Genomic DNA, 17,499 nt, shown 5'->3' on the forward strand with positions numbered 1-17,499 from the left:
ATTTTTCATTAGGAATCATTCCTGTGAAGATAAATTTCTCTTTAGCTGTCATCTTTCCCCATTTTCTTGAAATTGATTTAAGAAAAACTGCAAGGTCATGATACAATTAGATGGATTGTAAAGAGAATCATGAAGACCAATCCTCAGCCAAACACTTACCTTTATCTCAATTCTCACTGACTGGAGAAAAAAAATTACCTCCTTGAAAAAGAAATAAGAGATATTTGTTTAGTGCCTCACAGAGCTCTGATGCCTAGGAGACCGTATGCTTCATTTGAGCTCCTGTGATTCACCACCTGAAATGTTCCAGGATTAAATCAGTAACAAAGATGTTTCTCTCCTACGGTGGGAGCCTGATTGTCTGTCTTTAATTTACATAATAATGGAAAAGGTGGTAGATGTCTTTGGAATTTCTCCTTAATAATGTCCATTATGGAGAATAAGAAAGTAAGGACTGAAGTACATTAGCAAACCTGCCTGTAGGCCTCTTCTCACTGGAGACTCCATTTCCTCTAGAACAACCAACAGAACTAGTTCAGTAGCAGAATCTCACACTGACACGATCATGCTTGATTTCTTCCTAAAATAAGGTGTGTATCTTCAACAGATGGCTTTTATCCCCAAAAAGAATTTAATAGGCTAGATGCACAACTTTTCCTTTGAAATCAATTAATCCAGAAATCTGCATCCCTCTAATGTTAGTTGATGTGCAGGGCTCAGCAAAAGCAGGAGATAACTTTTCAGTTTTCCCAGGCCATGAGTCTATCACCTGTTATATGCTCATAACAGTAGGTCTCCATCTCCTAAACAGTAAATACTGGTTTAGATTTTTACAAAGGCTAAGTGATTTAAAAGACCTTTGTGGCTCCTGACCTTTGGCATGTCTGTTGCTGTAAGGCAGGTTTTTCCTTTGTGTGGTTTTTTGCACCTCTATAGATTTGCAGTTGAAATGTGTTTCTCCTGCGAACTGCAGCCTACTCACAATCATAAACAAATTGCACTCTCTGTGTCAACATTTGAAACCAAGTTGCTAAATCATAACGTGCTGAGATTGAATTGCTGCCCCTATCATCTACCACTTACTGCTATCAAAGCATATAACCAGATTAGTGGGAAAACAGCTGTATTACTCACACATTTAAGCTATATCAAACAGCAGGTTTTCTTTCAACAACAAAGCACAGCACTTCAGATAAGAAAAATACAAATCTCAGAGGAAATTTTGACATATTAACCCCTGGCAATATTTACATGACTTAATATTTCATTCAGCCTTTTCACACTGGAAATAAATGGAAGAACTATATTCAATCATAAGAATTAATGTATTTTATCACAACTGCTTTGAAGATTTTTATTTCATATTATTTCTCCATACACCAGGCAAGGTTAATTAAATCATCCTGTCACTTTATAGAGGTGACACAACCTTAAATCCATGTGTCTCAGTTGTGGGCATAAATCATCACATAGATGGGTTTTGTGGGACAACATCTTGTCAGTAAAGTAGAAGCAAAATAGCTCTCTAGTTCACTCAGAACCACATTGCTAAATACACTGATTATAGCTAAGCTATAAACCAACTGTTGATTTCTTAGCCAAAAGATTCAGTGGAGCAAGAAAAATTGTGGCTAATTTCCAGTTACTGCTGGGTTTTCATATATCCATCCGCTAATGTTGTATTAATTGAAAATTTTCACCTAGCTTTCTGAACTTATAATTAGCCACTGATGCCTAATAACAGGATGCCTCAAGACAAAATATCCTTAAGGAATAACATAAAATCTATTGAATAAATCTACATTTCTTTCACATAAACAGAATACTTGAGTTGAATAAACATTACACAAACAGGTTGAAAAAGTTGAATATTTAGGTACTCCAGGGTGATAAAAATTCTATGTCCAGCACTTCAGCAGTTATGCTGGGTAATCCCTGATATCAATACAGGCTGGAGGATGATGAAATTGAGAGCAGCCCTGCAGTAAAGGACTTGGGTGTGCAGGTGCATGAGAAGCTGGGCACTTGCAGCCCAGAAGTCCAGTAGCATCAAAAGAAGCATAGCCAGCAGATGGAGAGAGGCAATTCTGTCTCTTTACATACATAGAATACATAGAATACATACATAGAATAAACCAGGTTGGAAGAGACCTTCAAGATCATCACATCCAACCCATCAACCAATCCAACACCACCCAAACAACTAACCCACGGCACCAAGCACCCCATCAAGTCTTCTGAAAACCTCCAGTGATGGCGACTCCACCACCTCCCCAGGCAGCCCATTTCAAAGGGCAATCACTCTTTCTGTATACAACTTTTTCCTAACATCCAGCCTGAACCTCCCCTGGTGCAGTCTGAGACTGTGTCCTCTTGTTCTGGTACTGGCTGCCTGGGAGAAGAGACCAACATCCGTCTGTCTACAACCTCCCTTCAGGTAGTTGTAGAGAGTAATAAGGTCACCCCTGAGTCTCCTCTTCTTCAGGCTAAGCAACCTCAGCTCCCTCAGCCTCTCCTCGTAGGGCTTATGTTCCAAACCCCTCACTAACTTTGTTGCTCTTCTCTGGACTCGTTCCAGCAAGTCAACATCCTGAGACCTCACGAGAGCATCCAGCTCTGGAGCCCTCAACACAAGAAGGACATGGACCTGATGGAGTGAGCCCTGAGAAAGAAGACAAAAGTATTCAGGGGACTGGAACACCTCCCATCTGAGGACAGGCAGAAGGAGCTATGACTTTCTACAACTACCTGAAAGGATGATGGAGCCAGAAGGGGGATAGACTCTTCTCCTTGATGAAAAACAAGAGGACTAGAAGAAATGGTTACAAGCTGAAGCAGAGGAGTTTTTGGATGGATACTAGGAAATATTTCTTCACTGCAAGGGTTCTTAAACATTGGAGCAGTCCACCTAGGGAAGTAATGGTGTTATTATTCCTGGGGCTGTTCAAGTGGTGTGTGGACCTGGCACTTAGAGACATGGTTTAGTGTTGACTCTTCAGTGCTGGATTGAGGATTATATTGGATGTTTGGGGTGTTTTCCAACCAGATATATTCTGTGATTCTATGAGCTGGGGTTGTTCAGCCTGGAGAAGAGAAGGCTCCAGGGAGACCTAATAGCAGCCTTCCAGTGTCGGAAGAGGGCCTACAAGAAAGCTGTAGAGGGACTGTTTCCAAAGGCCTGCAGTGATAGGATGAGGGTCAATGCTTTGAAATTAAAGAGGGGAATTAGATTGGATATTAGGAACAAGTTCTTTAACATGAGGGTGGTGGAACACTGGAATAAGTTGCCTAGGGAGGCAGTTGAGGCCCTCTCCCTGAAGATATTCAAAGGTGAGACTTGACAATGTTATGAGCAACCTGATCTAGTGGAAGATATCCCTCCTCACTATGATTCTATGTGTAAATCAAGAGATAGTTGGGATCCAGATTTTCCAATGGTGAAAGCTCCACAGGTCCATTGAACACATTAATCAATCCCCAGCAGTTCAAAAGTACTCTTTTTCTTTTTTTTTAAACCAGTGAACCTAACAGCAAAATTTCAGCTCCCTAATAGCATTACAGAAAAGCTTAATTCCTTTAATAATAGTAGTAATAATAATAATAATAATAATAATAATAATAATAATAATAATAAACCCCTTAGTTTGTTGGGATTTTTTAATTGCAATTTAGACTAAAGAAAATGGAATAATCCACTATTAAAAACTTTAACACAGGAAATGCCAAAAAGCTTCTCTCTAGTACTTGGAGAAAGGTCTAGATAGACTGACAATCAGATGATGAAGCAATAAGCACTATTCAAAGAAACTTCTGATATTGGTATAGTCTCTTGTGAGAGAAACAATCAGGTATCTCCTATCTGGCATTTAAAATAGTTTGCTTATGGCTTTGTTGACAATGTAAATTTTGGGTTAGAAAGAGATACTCACTGAAACTACATTCACAAAGTCATCATCAGACAAGGTTTCCAACATCTCAATGACCGAGGTGCGGATTAGCTTCAACGTCAAGCCACTGACACTCCCACTCCTAACAGAAATCCACAAGAAAAAAAAGTTGAATTTAAGAAATTTCATTATAAAAATGCAAAGAAAATACAAATTACTTACCACAACTCTCACCAACATTCACATTAAAATTGGCAATAATTCTCCTGAATTCTCTGGCTCATCAATAGTGTTACTACAGTATTATAATAAAATATTAAGTCCAAACCCACCACTCAAATTCTGCATCCAGTGGCACGGATGAGGTGATAATGGTACATTATCGCCTAATTTTTCCTTTCAAGAAATCCATTTTCCTTCAAGAAGTCTGAGGGAGTTTACCACCTTTAACCATTAACTAAGCATTTCCAACTCCTACACACAGATTTACATCTTTAGATTATCAATCAACAGCTAGTTTGATTCAAGGCAAAACCTAAGCTGAAGAAATAAGAAAAGCTACTAAAACTCACTGCTGATAAAAAAGCACATCAGTACATCTAAAAGCATTAAATGCAAATTCTCTTACTGATAATTTTTTTCAGCATAAAGCAATATGTTCAACATTCTGGGTTCAATGCTTCCTTCAATCCCTTCCTTGGGTAACGTTGAACATTAGCTAAACAAAGGAAGCCTTGCCAAGGTAGAGATTTTTTGGGGGTGTTGTTGTTGTTTTAATTTCTATGTATATTTTATAGTAATCAAACTTGGCAATTTTTAAATATGTATGGTAAAACATGCAAAGTCTTACATTTCAGGCTTAAACCATGATCAATCTATTGTAATGGGATTAGTAATTTGTGTGGGTTTGTTTGTTTTACAACGCATCTTGGCATGCACAGGAGAAACTTTCAGTTGATTACTTCAGTAATTAAGAAGATAAAAGCAGAATAATATTTAAGAAACTTAAAAGCCACTTCTCAGTCCCCACTTTAAATATTTTTTAGGTTTGGGCTTTCTGGAATGACTTTTTCCTGTTTATTTATTTTGTCTTTACCAAGATATTTGATCCTTGCATACGAGGAATTTTCAATCCTCTCTCCATCTTCCAGCATACAGAGATTTGCTCAATGTCTCTAAAAACTTTTATCCCTCTAATGTCATTAGCCAGCCATTAAACACTTACGCATCAACTAAAATCAGCATGTCTTTGGGAGATGCAGCTCCTTGGATATACCTGAAATAAAGAATGGGCACAAATGACACAAATCTGCAAACACTTTTGTTATGTGTGATGGAAAATGCTGCAATCTCTAAATTGAATCTAATTGAATTAACAAAATCTTCTTGTAGTTAGTAAAAGACCATGTGTCATTATTTTCTCATTTGCTGTGTCAGAATTCTAAGTCAAGACTAAACCATGTTAGAAAAAGAAGCAGGATATACTGACAAAAATTCACTAATTTCACATGTTGATAAATGAAAAACAAATGCTACTTCAGAGCTAAACATCTTGATGACAGACGAATTGTTACATGAGCCCAACTTTGGGAAAAATGCTTCACCCTTCACCTTTGAAAGAATATTGTCAACTATGAATATGAGCTCCAATTTCAGTATGCCTTGAAAGATATACAGAAAAAAGAGATGAGAACCAGGCCCACTGTTCTCTTGCCAGTTACCAGTGTGTCTAAACCACTGATATATATTGGTACTTTGGCATATAATCAAAGTTTTTAATTGCCTCATAGCTATTTGCTTGTTATCCTTCTACAACAAGGTCCATGTAATGCAATGGTACAACACATTACAGGGGATATTGCATACAGAGTATTGTGATCAGAAAATTATTTATTCAGCACAAATGCTGATTATTTATTAATTTTTTAGAATATCAATATCTAAAAATAAGAATTATTAGACATAAATAATCAGAAAATCAGAAATATTTGTCTTTAGAAATCCATCTAGAAAGCAAGTGATATATACATCAGTGCTTTAAAGAAAGCTTACCACGGTCTTCTGCGAACATCGTACAGATCTATTTTGTTTGGAGTTCTACTTTTATCTACCCATGGGGAAGCTAAAAATGAAAAAGTATAAATTATTAAAATTCTCTTAAGTATTTTAAATATAATAATATAGTAAATCAATATCAACATTTGGTATGGATATAAAATGCCTGGTTTTCCAATACCTATATACTCCTATATATATGGGCATAGAATATAACACAATAAATCTACACACAGTATCACAGTATCACAGTAACTAAGGTTGGAAGAGACCCCAAGGATCATCAAGTCCAACCTGTTCCAACAGACCTCACAACTAGATCATAGCACCAAGCGCCACGTCCAATCTCCCCTTGAACACCTCCAGGGACGGCGACTCCACCACCTCCCTGGGCAGCCCATTCCAATGACGAATGACTCGCTCAGTGAAGAACTTTTTCCTCACCTCGAGTCTAAACCTCCCCTGACACAACTTGAGACTGTGTCCCCTTGTTCTGGTGCTGGTTGCCTGGGAGAAGAGACCAACCCCCACCTGGCTACAACCACCCTTCAGGTAGTTGTAGAGGGCAATGAGGTCGCCTCTGATCCTTCTCTTCTCCAGGCTAAACAATCCCAGCTCCCTCAGCCTCTCCTCATAGGGCTTGTGCTCAAGGCCTCTCACCAGCCTTGTTGCCCTTCTCTGGACACGTTCAAGTGTCTCGATGTCCTTCCTAAACTGAGGGGCCCAGAACTGGACACAGTACTCAAGGTGTGGCCTAACCAATGCAGAGTCCAGGGGCACAATGACCTCCCTGCTCCTGCTGGCCACACTATTCCTAATACAGGCCAGGATGCCATTGGCCTTCTTGGCCATCTGGGCACACTGCTGGCTCATGTTTAGGCGGGTGTCAATCAGCACCCCCAGGTCCCTCTCCGTTTGGCAGCTCTCCAGCCACTCTGACCCCAGATTTACACATAGATTTAAGTGTGGCCAGCAGGTCAAGAGAGGTGATTCTGCCACTTTGTTCATCTCACCTGGACTACTGCATCCAGCTCTGCATCCCTTAACACAGGAAGGACATTGACCTGATGGAGCAGGTCCAGAGGAGGGCCATGAGAACAATCAAGGGGCTGGAACACCTCTGCTCTAAGGACAGGCTAAGGGTGCTGGGGTTGTTCAGCTTGGAGAACAGGAGGCTCAGGGGAGACCTTATTGCTCTTTACAGCTATCTGAAGGGTGGTTGTAGCCAGGTAGGGGATGGTCTCTTCTTCCAGGCAACCAGTGACAGAACAAGAGAACATAGACTCAAGCTGCACCAGGGAAAGCTTAGGGTTGAGGTGAGGAGAAAGTTCTTCACACAAAGAGTGATTTGCCATTGGAATGTGCTGCCCAGGGAGGTGGTGGAGTCACCGTCCCTGGAGGTATTCATAAAAGGATTTGATGTGGCACTTGAAGCCATGGTTTAGTTAGTCGTGAGGTGCTAGATATTAGGTAATAGGCTGGACTTGATGATCTCTGAGATCTTTTCCAACCTTGTTGATTCTATGATTCTATGATTAGAGGAGATTTATGTTGGATGTTAGGAACAAGTTCTTTACCATGAGGGTGGTGGAAAACTGGAACAGGTTGTCCAGAGAGGTAGCTGAGCCCTCATCCCTGGAGACATTCAAGGTGAGGGTCACCAAGGCTCTGAGCAACCTGATCTAATGGAATATGTCCCTGCTCAGTTCAGGGGGCTTGGACTAAATGAGCTTTGGAGGTTCCTTCCAACCCAAACCATTCTATGACTCTACAATAGATAAAGACCTTAAAGGGCCAAGTTGTGTTGAAGATATAGGTACTGACTATAACTGACCACTAGCTTCAATGGAACCAGAAGCTAAAACATAGTGCTTTAGAATAAGAAATAACTTGTTTGCTTGTTTTATTTTTTACAAGTGTTTAATGTGAAAATTAATTAATTGAAAGTTAATTAATGTATATGATAATACTGCACTAATCCAAAGCTCTTACATGCATCTAGAAATTATATGCTGCTTCAAGAAAGCTTTACCTAAAAATGCAAATCAGAACATGAAAGCATGGCATATTCTGTAAATAAAATAAGATGAAAATATCCATGTTTCTGTAAAGAAAATTAAAAGATTAATAACCTTTTTCAAGCATTTAATCTAAGCTTCACCATAATTTTCAGCAAAGGCAGGAATGTTTTCCTTACTGAAAAACAAAATGAGACTTTCAAAACCTTTTGACAGCTTAATGAGCACACATAAAAATGTGAAACATTACACAAAATGAAATAATGTTCTGCAATTTGCTTTCTCACTGTTTGCCAATAGCACTGGGTGAGATATTTCTTGATGTTAATCATTTTTCTGTCTAGGAAATCAAGAAACATATATAGGCAGCTCCAGGATTCTTCCTGAAAAATATTAACCTAAGACAAATGGGAAGAATTATTTCTTCTTTACCCATGAATATAAAAGCCACTGGCTTTGACTAACTGCTCATTCTTTATTTTACTAAATGAACCCTTTCCTAAGTGAACATAACCTGACTTGGCACAACAGTTACTAGAACCTTTAAACCAAGCATAACCCACAGGACATTTACCAGCCACAGAAAACACTACATGTTATTACACATCAGAAGAACTACTAAATCTATTCCAGTATTTTCTGTGGTTTCACACTAGACCACCAGACAGATCCTTTGAGAGCTGAAGGGACAGGAGGCTTTGAAATTTTCAGAAATTAAAAACCACAACTTTTGAGACTGGTATCTAAAAGCCTGTAGTGCTAGGACAAGGAGCAATGGTTTGAAATTAGGGATTCGGAGATTTAGATTGGAGATTAAGAGTAAATTCTTTAGCATGAGGGTGCTGGAACTCTGGAATAGGTTGCCCAGTGAGATGGTTGAGGCCCCGTCACTGGAGACACTCAAAGTGAGGCTTGACAAGGCTCTGAGCAATCTGATCAGGATGTCTATGATCACCATAGAGGTGGGTTTGACTAGATGACCTTTGCAGCTCCCTTCCAACCCAAACTATACTATGACTCCATGACAATAAGGTAATTTCAGGAAATTGTCTTATATCTTATTGGCAAAGGCCATTATATGGTCTAAAAGGAAAGCAAAATGAAGTACATACACACAAAAATGATTACACATTTCTAAAAACAAACAAACAAAAACCTAACAAAACAAAACAATCTAAACAATCAAAAAAGCCCAAGTTGAACATAAAGACTTTAAGTTTTATTTATATAACCTATTGTATAAAATGGGCATTTTTTTTCAGATGCTTTGGAACCTGGTTCACCTAATGTCTTGAAGAAGTCTGACTCATGATTTTTGTTGCTTACTAATGTTGTTGAACTATGTTAACACTACACAGCTCTCTTGCATACATTAGGTTTCAATAATGTTCTCCTTTGATGATTTTCTTGTCTGGCATATAGGTAGGTTTGATGTTTTATAAACTATTCATTAGATTTGATAACCCTCTCACTTCTGTATTTGCATTATGGAGATACAGGCCTGGCTATATCTCAAGCAAGAGTAAGGAATACTTTTCTGTTCTTTCTGCACATGTAGAGTGGAAATCCTGTTTTGTTGATTACATGCAAAATCAATTAATGCAGGAGAGGTTGTCAAAGAGTAAAGCCTACATGAAAGTATCGCTCAGGAAAAAGAGACCCTGGTTACATGTGCTTATATTTAATTCATGAGATGATTCCAGAGGCATAGGTGAGTGTCATGTGGGAGGCCTTTTTTGGAGAGTTTTGCCAAATGAGACCTCATTTACATCTACTCCACTCTATGGTCAGGTATGAGTGTGCGAGGCACAGATGACTTATTAACAGCATTACATCCCTGCAACACATTATGGAAAGAGCCTTAAAGCTTATAGTAAGACACAAATGCCATCTTCTATTGTCTTCAATTAAACTTCACTACCTTTTCATTTCAGAGATTTTCTGGGCAGTCAACCTCAATGTAGCATCTACTGGGTTAGGCAAACAAGTATTTGTTAAAGCTGATAAAAAGCAGTTGCATAAACTATTTTGTCTCTCTTTCACTACTTCACTCTAGCTGCTACTAGCTGGTGCCTTTTCTCAGCTTTGCTGACCTTGGCTGCATTCCTTTTTGTGGCTAAGTACTAGAAAGCTATACTAACTCCTTTCTCCTCTTCTCCTTCAAAATAATAAACATCTGTAACTTTAATAACCTCTAACATTAATTACCATAAAGTGATTTGCACCATTACACTTAAAGTTCAGGATATTTATACCATAATGTCTTGGATTAAAAACCAATTAGTACTAACCCCCTCAAAACAGAGATTGTGCTTGACCAACTCTGAGCTACCATAGAAGTTCAGACAAGACTGAATGCAGCCATCTCTTAACTATTTTACTCAGTCTATGACTTAAAATTGCCAGAAGCTCAAATTATCTTCAGGTAAAATCTATTTAACACAGACAGCTCTGTGCAATGTCCTCTAACTCTGATAGCATCATCACTGCACAGAAAAGAGAGGATAATCATCTCTCAGAGGGGCTTTTTCAGAATGCATTACCTATGTGGTTCGTGGCAATACTGCACTCACTTTCACCGCAGATCAGTTCAGCAATCAATCTTATATGGGAACTGTCCATATGCAAACAAATCCATTGCTTTATTTGGTCCCAACATGCCAAAAGAAATGAAAGTGATTTGAAGGTGTAACACATAGCGCAGTCTGCAGCTTCAAGTGACCTCTCCAATGGCTGTGTGTTATCACTGTTTGGGCGAAAATATTTCTGCTTCCACATATAAAACTTGAATTTCATCCTCAATAAATATGTTGCTTGCATAGATTTCACCTGGACCATCCCTGCAAAGGGTGCTGGACTATCAAAGCTTGAAGAGAAGAGGTACAGAAGCTGCAAGATTTTTTTGGTTGTTTTTGTTGTTTTTCTCCTGTAAAAGCATGCTCTGGAGATTTTAATTTGTATCATAAAAACACACGGTACAAACTTCAGCATTATGGTATGGTGGTCTCCAGCTGCAATTTCAGTAACTCACTAGAAATAGCATATTATCTACTGGAGAGAATCCAACCAGGATAGCTGCAGACTTGAACATCTCTCCTATGAGGAAAGACTGGGTGTCAAGATAAAGGCTCCAGGCTCTTTTTGGTTGTGCCTAGTGATGGGACAAGGAACAGGCACAAGCTAGAACACAGGAGGTTCCATCTCAACATGAGGAGACACTTCATAGTGAGAGTGCTGGAGCACTGCAACAAGCTGCCCAGAGAGGTTGTGGAGTCTGCTTCTCTGGAGACTTTCCAAACCTGCCTGAATACGTTCCTGTGCTGCCTGCCCTAGGTGATCCTGCTCTGGCAGAGGGGTTGGACCTGATGATCTCTGCAAGTCCCTTCCAACCCCTACCATTCTGTGATTCTGTGATTATCTTATAGCTGGGTGGATCTGCTTCTGTAAGTACAACACTCAGTACATTGTTTTAGAAAAACAAGCCACAATGAAACACATTGTAAGATTTTCCATATCATGGGCATGTTAGATCCAAATCATGCCAGCACAGGTCCTTTCCCCAAGATTTCACACACACAAAAAAAAACCCCAAAATTAAAGGAACAATCCTCAAAGAGGCTTATTTCAATGAAAAACTAGAACTAGGCTACCCAACCTCCACACTAATTGCACTAACTGATAATTTATAAGCTACATTATTAAGAAAGTGTTTGGTGGCTTGTGGTTTTTGTTTGTTTGTTTGGGTCTTTTTGTTTTGTTTTGTTTTTATCTTAAACTTTGAATGCTCTTTTAAAAGTCAAGTTGTTAATAGGAACTGGCAGATATAAAATATAAAACCTTTTGCAAAAGAAAAAGTTAAGTTCTCAGTTTTTCCAGGCTTTTGATTCATTTTGTATGGATTTTTTAGGCTTTCTAGTCTTAGCATCTGCTTCGGTAATGACTTTCTTTGGAGAGTTCAATATCATAGCTACAACACTATTGCTGGCCATTAATGGCTACACAAGAGCAGCTGTGCACAGCAAGTTCTTCATTTGAAGGGAGACCATTTTATTTTATTAGAAATTGATTTTTAAAGCTCTTCCATTATTAAAATATCTAAGCAGGGAATACTCTAGTGGTTGAGTGAGACCTGCTTCACTGACATCTGGAAATAGGTTCAAGATGAAGGGGAAGAGATAATACTAAATCTTCTCTATCCAGGTTTTTAATTCAAGAATTTTAAGACTTTATGGATAAAAATATTTTTCTCGATAATCAGTGCTGCAGAATTGTCTTTTCTTTATGTGTGAATTTCTGCTCTGAACACCTTGTAAGCCCTAATTACATAGGAATAGCCTAGTACAGTACTAGCATAAGAGACATAAAGAGATTTTTCTGCAATTAATTAAAAGTTCCTGTCACACAATTGCTTACTTATTAAAGTAAAGCCAAATACGAGGCAGAGCTACAGTAGAAAAGGGAAAGAATGTAATGGTTCTCATGTCTGTACTCTTCAACATGGGTACTACAAGGTTTCTAAGATTAAACCACCTGCTGATGTGTAAATATGAGTTAATGAATATAATAAAATACTAAATATCTATTTTATTAAAAAAAAAAAAAAAAGGTGTTACATGTATTCCTGGCTTGAATTCCTAACCTTCAAAGGATCACTGAAGAAGTCATCTCACTATACCTGTTTCTTTTATCTGCAAAACAAGGACAGTGACATTTTTCATTAAACTAGAAGGTGTTCTTTGGTCTCAGATTAAGCTGTGTGGCATATATATGCCTTGCAGTATAGCATAAAATAGTCTTATCAGGGGTGTTGGAGAACATGAAGCCTCCTAGAACAGAGTTGAGCACTCTTGTAATACAGAACAAAGTAGTGTCCAGTGCTATGCATTGGGAAGGGCTGAGTACTGAGTTCAGTTTTGGGCACCTCAATACAAGGGGGACATTGAGGCACTGGAGTGGGTGTGAAGAAGAGCAACTAAGCTGGTGAAGGGCCTAGAGAATAAGTCTGATACGGAGAAGCTGAGGGAACTGGGACAGTTTGGTGTAAGGAAGAGGAGGCTGAGGAGAGACCTTGTTGTTCTCTACAACTACCTTAAAGGACAATAGGGAGAGGTAGGTGCTGGTCTCTTCTCACAGGCAATTAGTTAATCAATGATAGAACAAGAGGGAACAGCATCAAGCTACAACAGAGGAGGTTTAGGCTAGTCACAGGAAACATATTTTGACTGAAAGAGTGGTCGAACATTGGAGCTGGCTGCCCAGGGAGGCAGTTGAATCACCATCCCTGGATGGCATGTCATACTGAGAAAGTTTCACATTTAATTTCCCACAGGCCCTTCTATCTCCAAACGAAAAGGGAGGGTCTGAAGCACCTGGGAACAGGATAGCATTTCTTTTTCAGTTTTATTATGAATCACCTCAACATTTTGGACCAAGTGTGGCACATTCCTACGGTCAGCATACTGCAAACTAAATACTGTCATACTGATTCTAAGTTCAGCATCCCATGAAAAGAGATGGTGAATCTATTCTTGCATCATCATGTTACTGTTTCTACTATGAAAAACCCAATACCTGGAACCTGAAACTATCCATATTACCTTTTGTGGCACCTACCACACCTTTGACAGTATTCAGTACAGCTCCCTGAGAGAGCTGAGTTGCTACACTTGATAAAACATGTTCTCTACTAAACATTCATCTAAATCAAGAGTTTTCATCTGAGTAATCCTTTGCAGTCAAACCTTCTTAAGAGTATTTATGGCCTTAACTAGAAAGCCTCCTATATCATATTTAATTACAGATTAGTGTCTACTGTCTGCAGTTTTTTAAAAAAAAAAAAAATCTTCTGCTAAGGATCTCAGCCTTACCAAAAAAAAAAAGTAAGCAAAGAGAAAAGTGGTATTTGACAAAAGGCACAAAAAACCAAAGTGGTTTTTAAATTTGTTAAATTAACAATTGCTCCAGTGAAAATAATATGCTTCCCATTGCAGTATTTTAATGAAACATTGATTAACAATTCTAATCCTCATTACCTCTATAATTAGGAAGGATTCAAAGTTAAAAGAGGAACTAAGTTGGCTTATACCTGTACTTCCAAGTAGCCTGCCAAAAATTTGGTATAAGATTGTTGTTTCAGACAGTGCTTTCTAAAACCTAGCAGTAAAATTAGCTGGGTAGATGGTTCACAAAATGCAAGTAACTTGCTATCTGTCAAACCATATTAAGCTACTTTAATTAAATTATTTTTCTGTGTAACAGATTTGTCCCCTGTTCTCTGGTTAATTATAAATTAAATCTTTGGTCTGATCTATATTAAAGTATCTTTCTGTCTACATGGAGTAAACAAAACATGTCCAGAGGGAATGGATTCAAGATTTAAAAAATAATTTTTAAAAAGTTTAATTTTTCAACCTCCTGCCACTACACAAACATCTCTTTGAAAATAGTATTACAAAAAGAATCCAAGACTAGACGTACATTAGCGGCTCTGCTTGAGCAGAAGGGTTGATCCGGGTGACTTCCAGAGGTTTCTTCCAACCACAATAATTTTGTGCTTCTGTGATTATTGACACTTATTTTTACCTCTTAAAAAGGCATCAGATATTCTGCATTAGACAGACCGTATCTAGTGAATGAGATACATCCTGCCAGAATATTAATTTCATTCATTTCATGAACTGCCGTGTGTCTCAACCTAGCTTATAGTCAGAAGGAAGCTGTCTTATCCTCTCAATAGAGACAAGGGAACACAGATGTACCAAAAAGGCAGACAAAGCACAGCTGAAAATTATATAAAATTATATGTGGTGATAAAGAAGAGTACAACAATACAAAAAAAATATAGAATATATGTAGGAAACACTGGGATGTGTGTAATAGAAAAAATAATCTTATATTTCACACATACCTTCCACTCATAGGATTGCTCATAGAAAGATCTCTTCATGATGCTGGTTACTATGGTGACAAGGACAGCCTTAAAGTCTGCTTAGCACAGAAGTGATGTCCATTACTCAGGACAGTGGGATACTATCTGATAAAAACATTCATTCAAAAAACCTGTGACTGAAGACACCCTCTATAGCTTAGAGATACCAAAGATGGATTTTCTCTAAGGGAGGAAAGACTCAGTAGATATGTTTCACATAATAATGATCAGACTTATCCATGCATTTTAATTTTGGGTTTTGATGATTCCAAAGTCTTTCACATATATCATCACTATGAAGTTCATGACTTTGATGCAGGCTTACCTAAGGCAAATATAATGAAGCAATATTTTACATGTGAAAACCATCCATTCTAGTATATGAAATGTGATTTCATTTTTGGAAAATTTGTGTCAGCAAACCAAGACAGAGAGTTTACAAAAAGAGAAACATGGACAACCTTCAACAAGACTAAAATCCAGAATCTAAAAATCCAAATCTAAACCTGATTTGAGCTGTAGATGGAAAGAAGAGGGAAGGAGAAAACACACAAAACAATGCAGATACAACTCAAAGGTCTGTCAGGACTGCTCCAGGTCACTGTGCATGTGTATAGAATTTAAGAATTGGAGAATTACCCAGGAATTTATGAAGTTAAGTTCTGACAGGACTGTCCAGCTAGTAATGACTTAGGCACTTGGCTATGGAACAAGCAAGAGGTGCAAGGATCTGAGTGTTATACTACATTGTAATTTATGTTTACATGGAATATAGAGAAGGTATATAACCACCTGCAAAGCAGGGAAAACAAACAGCTCCTATTTTACAGAGGTGCTCTGAGGGGGGAAGGAAAAAAAAAAAAGATTCTGAAGTTTCTATGTTGTGCTGGCAAAAAGTGGTCCAGACAGGTTAGCAAGATATAAGACTATATATTTCATATGAGATTTCAATGTGAGATAATCTTATACTTGAAATTTATTTCCTAGACATTGGCACAGAGATGCATTTAAGACACACTTCTTTGTCAGCACTTGGAAAATATCCCTATACAGTAAGCAGTGACAAATGGTGATTCCAAACACAGCACTACTATATCTCAGAAGCATTGAAATAGAAGACTTGAATATAAAACAAATATGAAATTAGCATTTTCAATATTATTTTTACTGCAACAGCTAACTGTATTTATTTCATGAGCATCTATCATGACAAAACAAACAGTGCTATAAAATATTCTTCCTGTAAAGTAGCCTAAGGCGGTTTCTCTGCCTCTACTAGCAATTGTGCTAACGATAGAGTAACAGCTTTAGAATAATCCACTTCACCTTCAGAAACACAAGCAATCCCATATAAACAGAAAAAAAGGATTTCAATGTTGTAAGAGACAAGACGCTGTACACAACTGTCTTGTGGCATTGATAACAGCAGCAGCAGCACAGGCAGTCTACCTTGCCATAAAACAAGCCTGTGCACATCAACAATCAAATTAAGGGTATAGAAAGGGCTACATTCAGTAAAATATACATCTATTTAAATTAATTAGTGTGATACAGTAATGGGACTCTTTGACAGCTGGAACAGATGCTGATTGAGATAATCAAGTTGCATTCATTGACCTTAGCTTTAAGAGCAAAGATAATAATTGCCAGAGATGTTCTACAGGACACAAAAACTGCACAGTGCAATCATATTCTTACTTACTTTAACCATAATGATACCTGTATAGTCACTGAGTCACTATTTTAAAAACTACACATGTGAAAACACTGCACTGGCAAATATTCAAAAAATAAAATTTAACTCTTAGTCTTTTCAAAGGACCTCTTCTGTCCTTCTTACTGTAAAAGTATTAATTCTGTATTTCACTTCCAGTTTCTTCCCCCTCATAGGAGCTTTCTGACATCATGTTCACAATTTTTGGGTTACTTCTGAAAGTATATCTGTCAGAAAGTAATTTTTATGCTGCTTTATAGCTGTAAATATCTTTTAAGGCAGTATGTGTCATAAGACAGTTCTTTAGGAGACTTCACTCACCTGGGTAATACCTAGCGAGGCCAGTTGCACTACCAAAAACCTGCCATAATAAAGTGGGGTCTTCTTCTCTGTTCCGCTTGAACACATCATCCAAGGCTGCAGTCCAGTTGAGTTCATTTAACACAATTGTTGCTATAAAAGACATAAAATATTTGGTATTAAAAATTAACATCCTAACATAAGCAGCAATAACTAGAAAAAGGAAACTGAACTACTACAGAAAGTAGTAACATTTCATTTAACTAATCCACGAAGTGGACTTAAAGAACCACACTCTTCATTCTTGCTTCATTCTCCATGCTCCCTTCTTCCCACTACGTTATGTCTATGCAATGACTGCATATCCGAAATTTCCTACAAATACTTTTTTTTCTGTGATGTCAATCTAGCTGCAATTTCCAGTTAAAGATAAAATAAATGCCACCTTGTAAAGCTGTTGTTTGCTAATTACAACATGCTACAATAACAACCGACTAGAATGACATCAACAAGAGTAGGTCTATATTCCTTAGAAAGTTAGCAAAAATGTCCCTTTCCAAATCTGCCACTTTGCTTTGGTAAGACCTCATCTGGAGT

The 17,499-nt window shown here is 38.0% G+C and overlaps 1 protein-coding gene across 2 annotated transcripts in view; it reads right to left on the bottom strand.

Moving 5' to 3' along the window:
- Positions 1 to 17,499, bottom strand: part of CACNA2D1 (calcium voltage-gated channel auxiliary subunit alpha2delta 1) — a 361,672-nt gene that overhangs the window by 99,145 nt on the left and 245,028 nt on the right. For both annotated transcript variants that reach the window (XM_054179081.1, XM_054179082.1), the window contains exons 7-10: positions 16,924 to 17,055; positions 5,940 to 6,009; positions 5,113 to 5,163; positions 3,930 to 4,029 (exon numbers count right to left, since the gene is read on the bottom strand). In XM_054179081.1, the coding sequence (XP_054035056.1) occupies positions 3,930 to 4,029; positions 5,113 to 5,163; positions 5,940 to 6,009; positions 16,924 to 17,055 (353 nt within the window). The remainder of the gene's footprint in view (positions 1 to 3,929; positions 4,030 to 5,112; positions 5,164 to 5,939; positions 6,010 to 16,923; positions 17,056 to 17,499) is intronic.

Source organism: Dryobates pubescens, chromosome Z (assembly GCF_014839835.1).
Source record: "Dryobates pubescens isolate bDryPub1 chromosome Z, bDryPub1.pri, whole genome shotgun sequence".
Lineage (NCBI taxonomy): Eukaryota > Metazoa > Chordata > Aves > Piciformes > Picidae > Dryobates > Dryobates pubescens.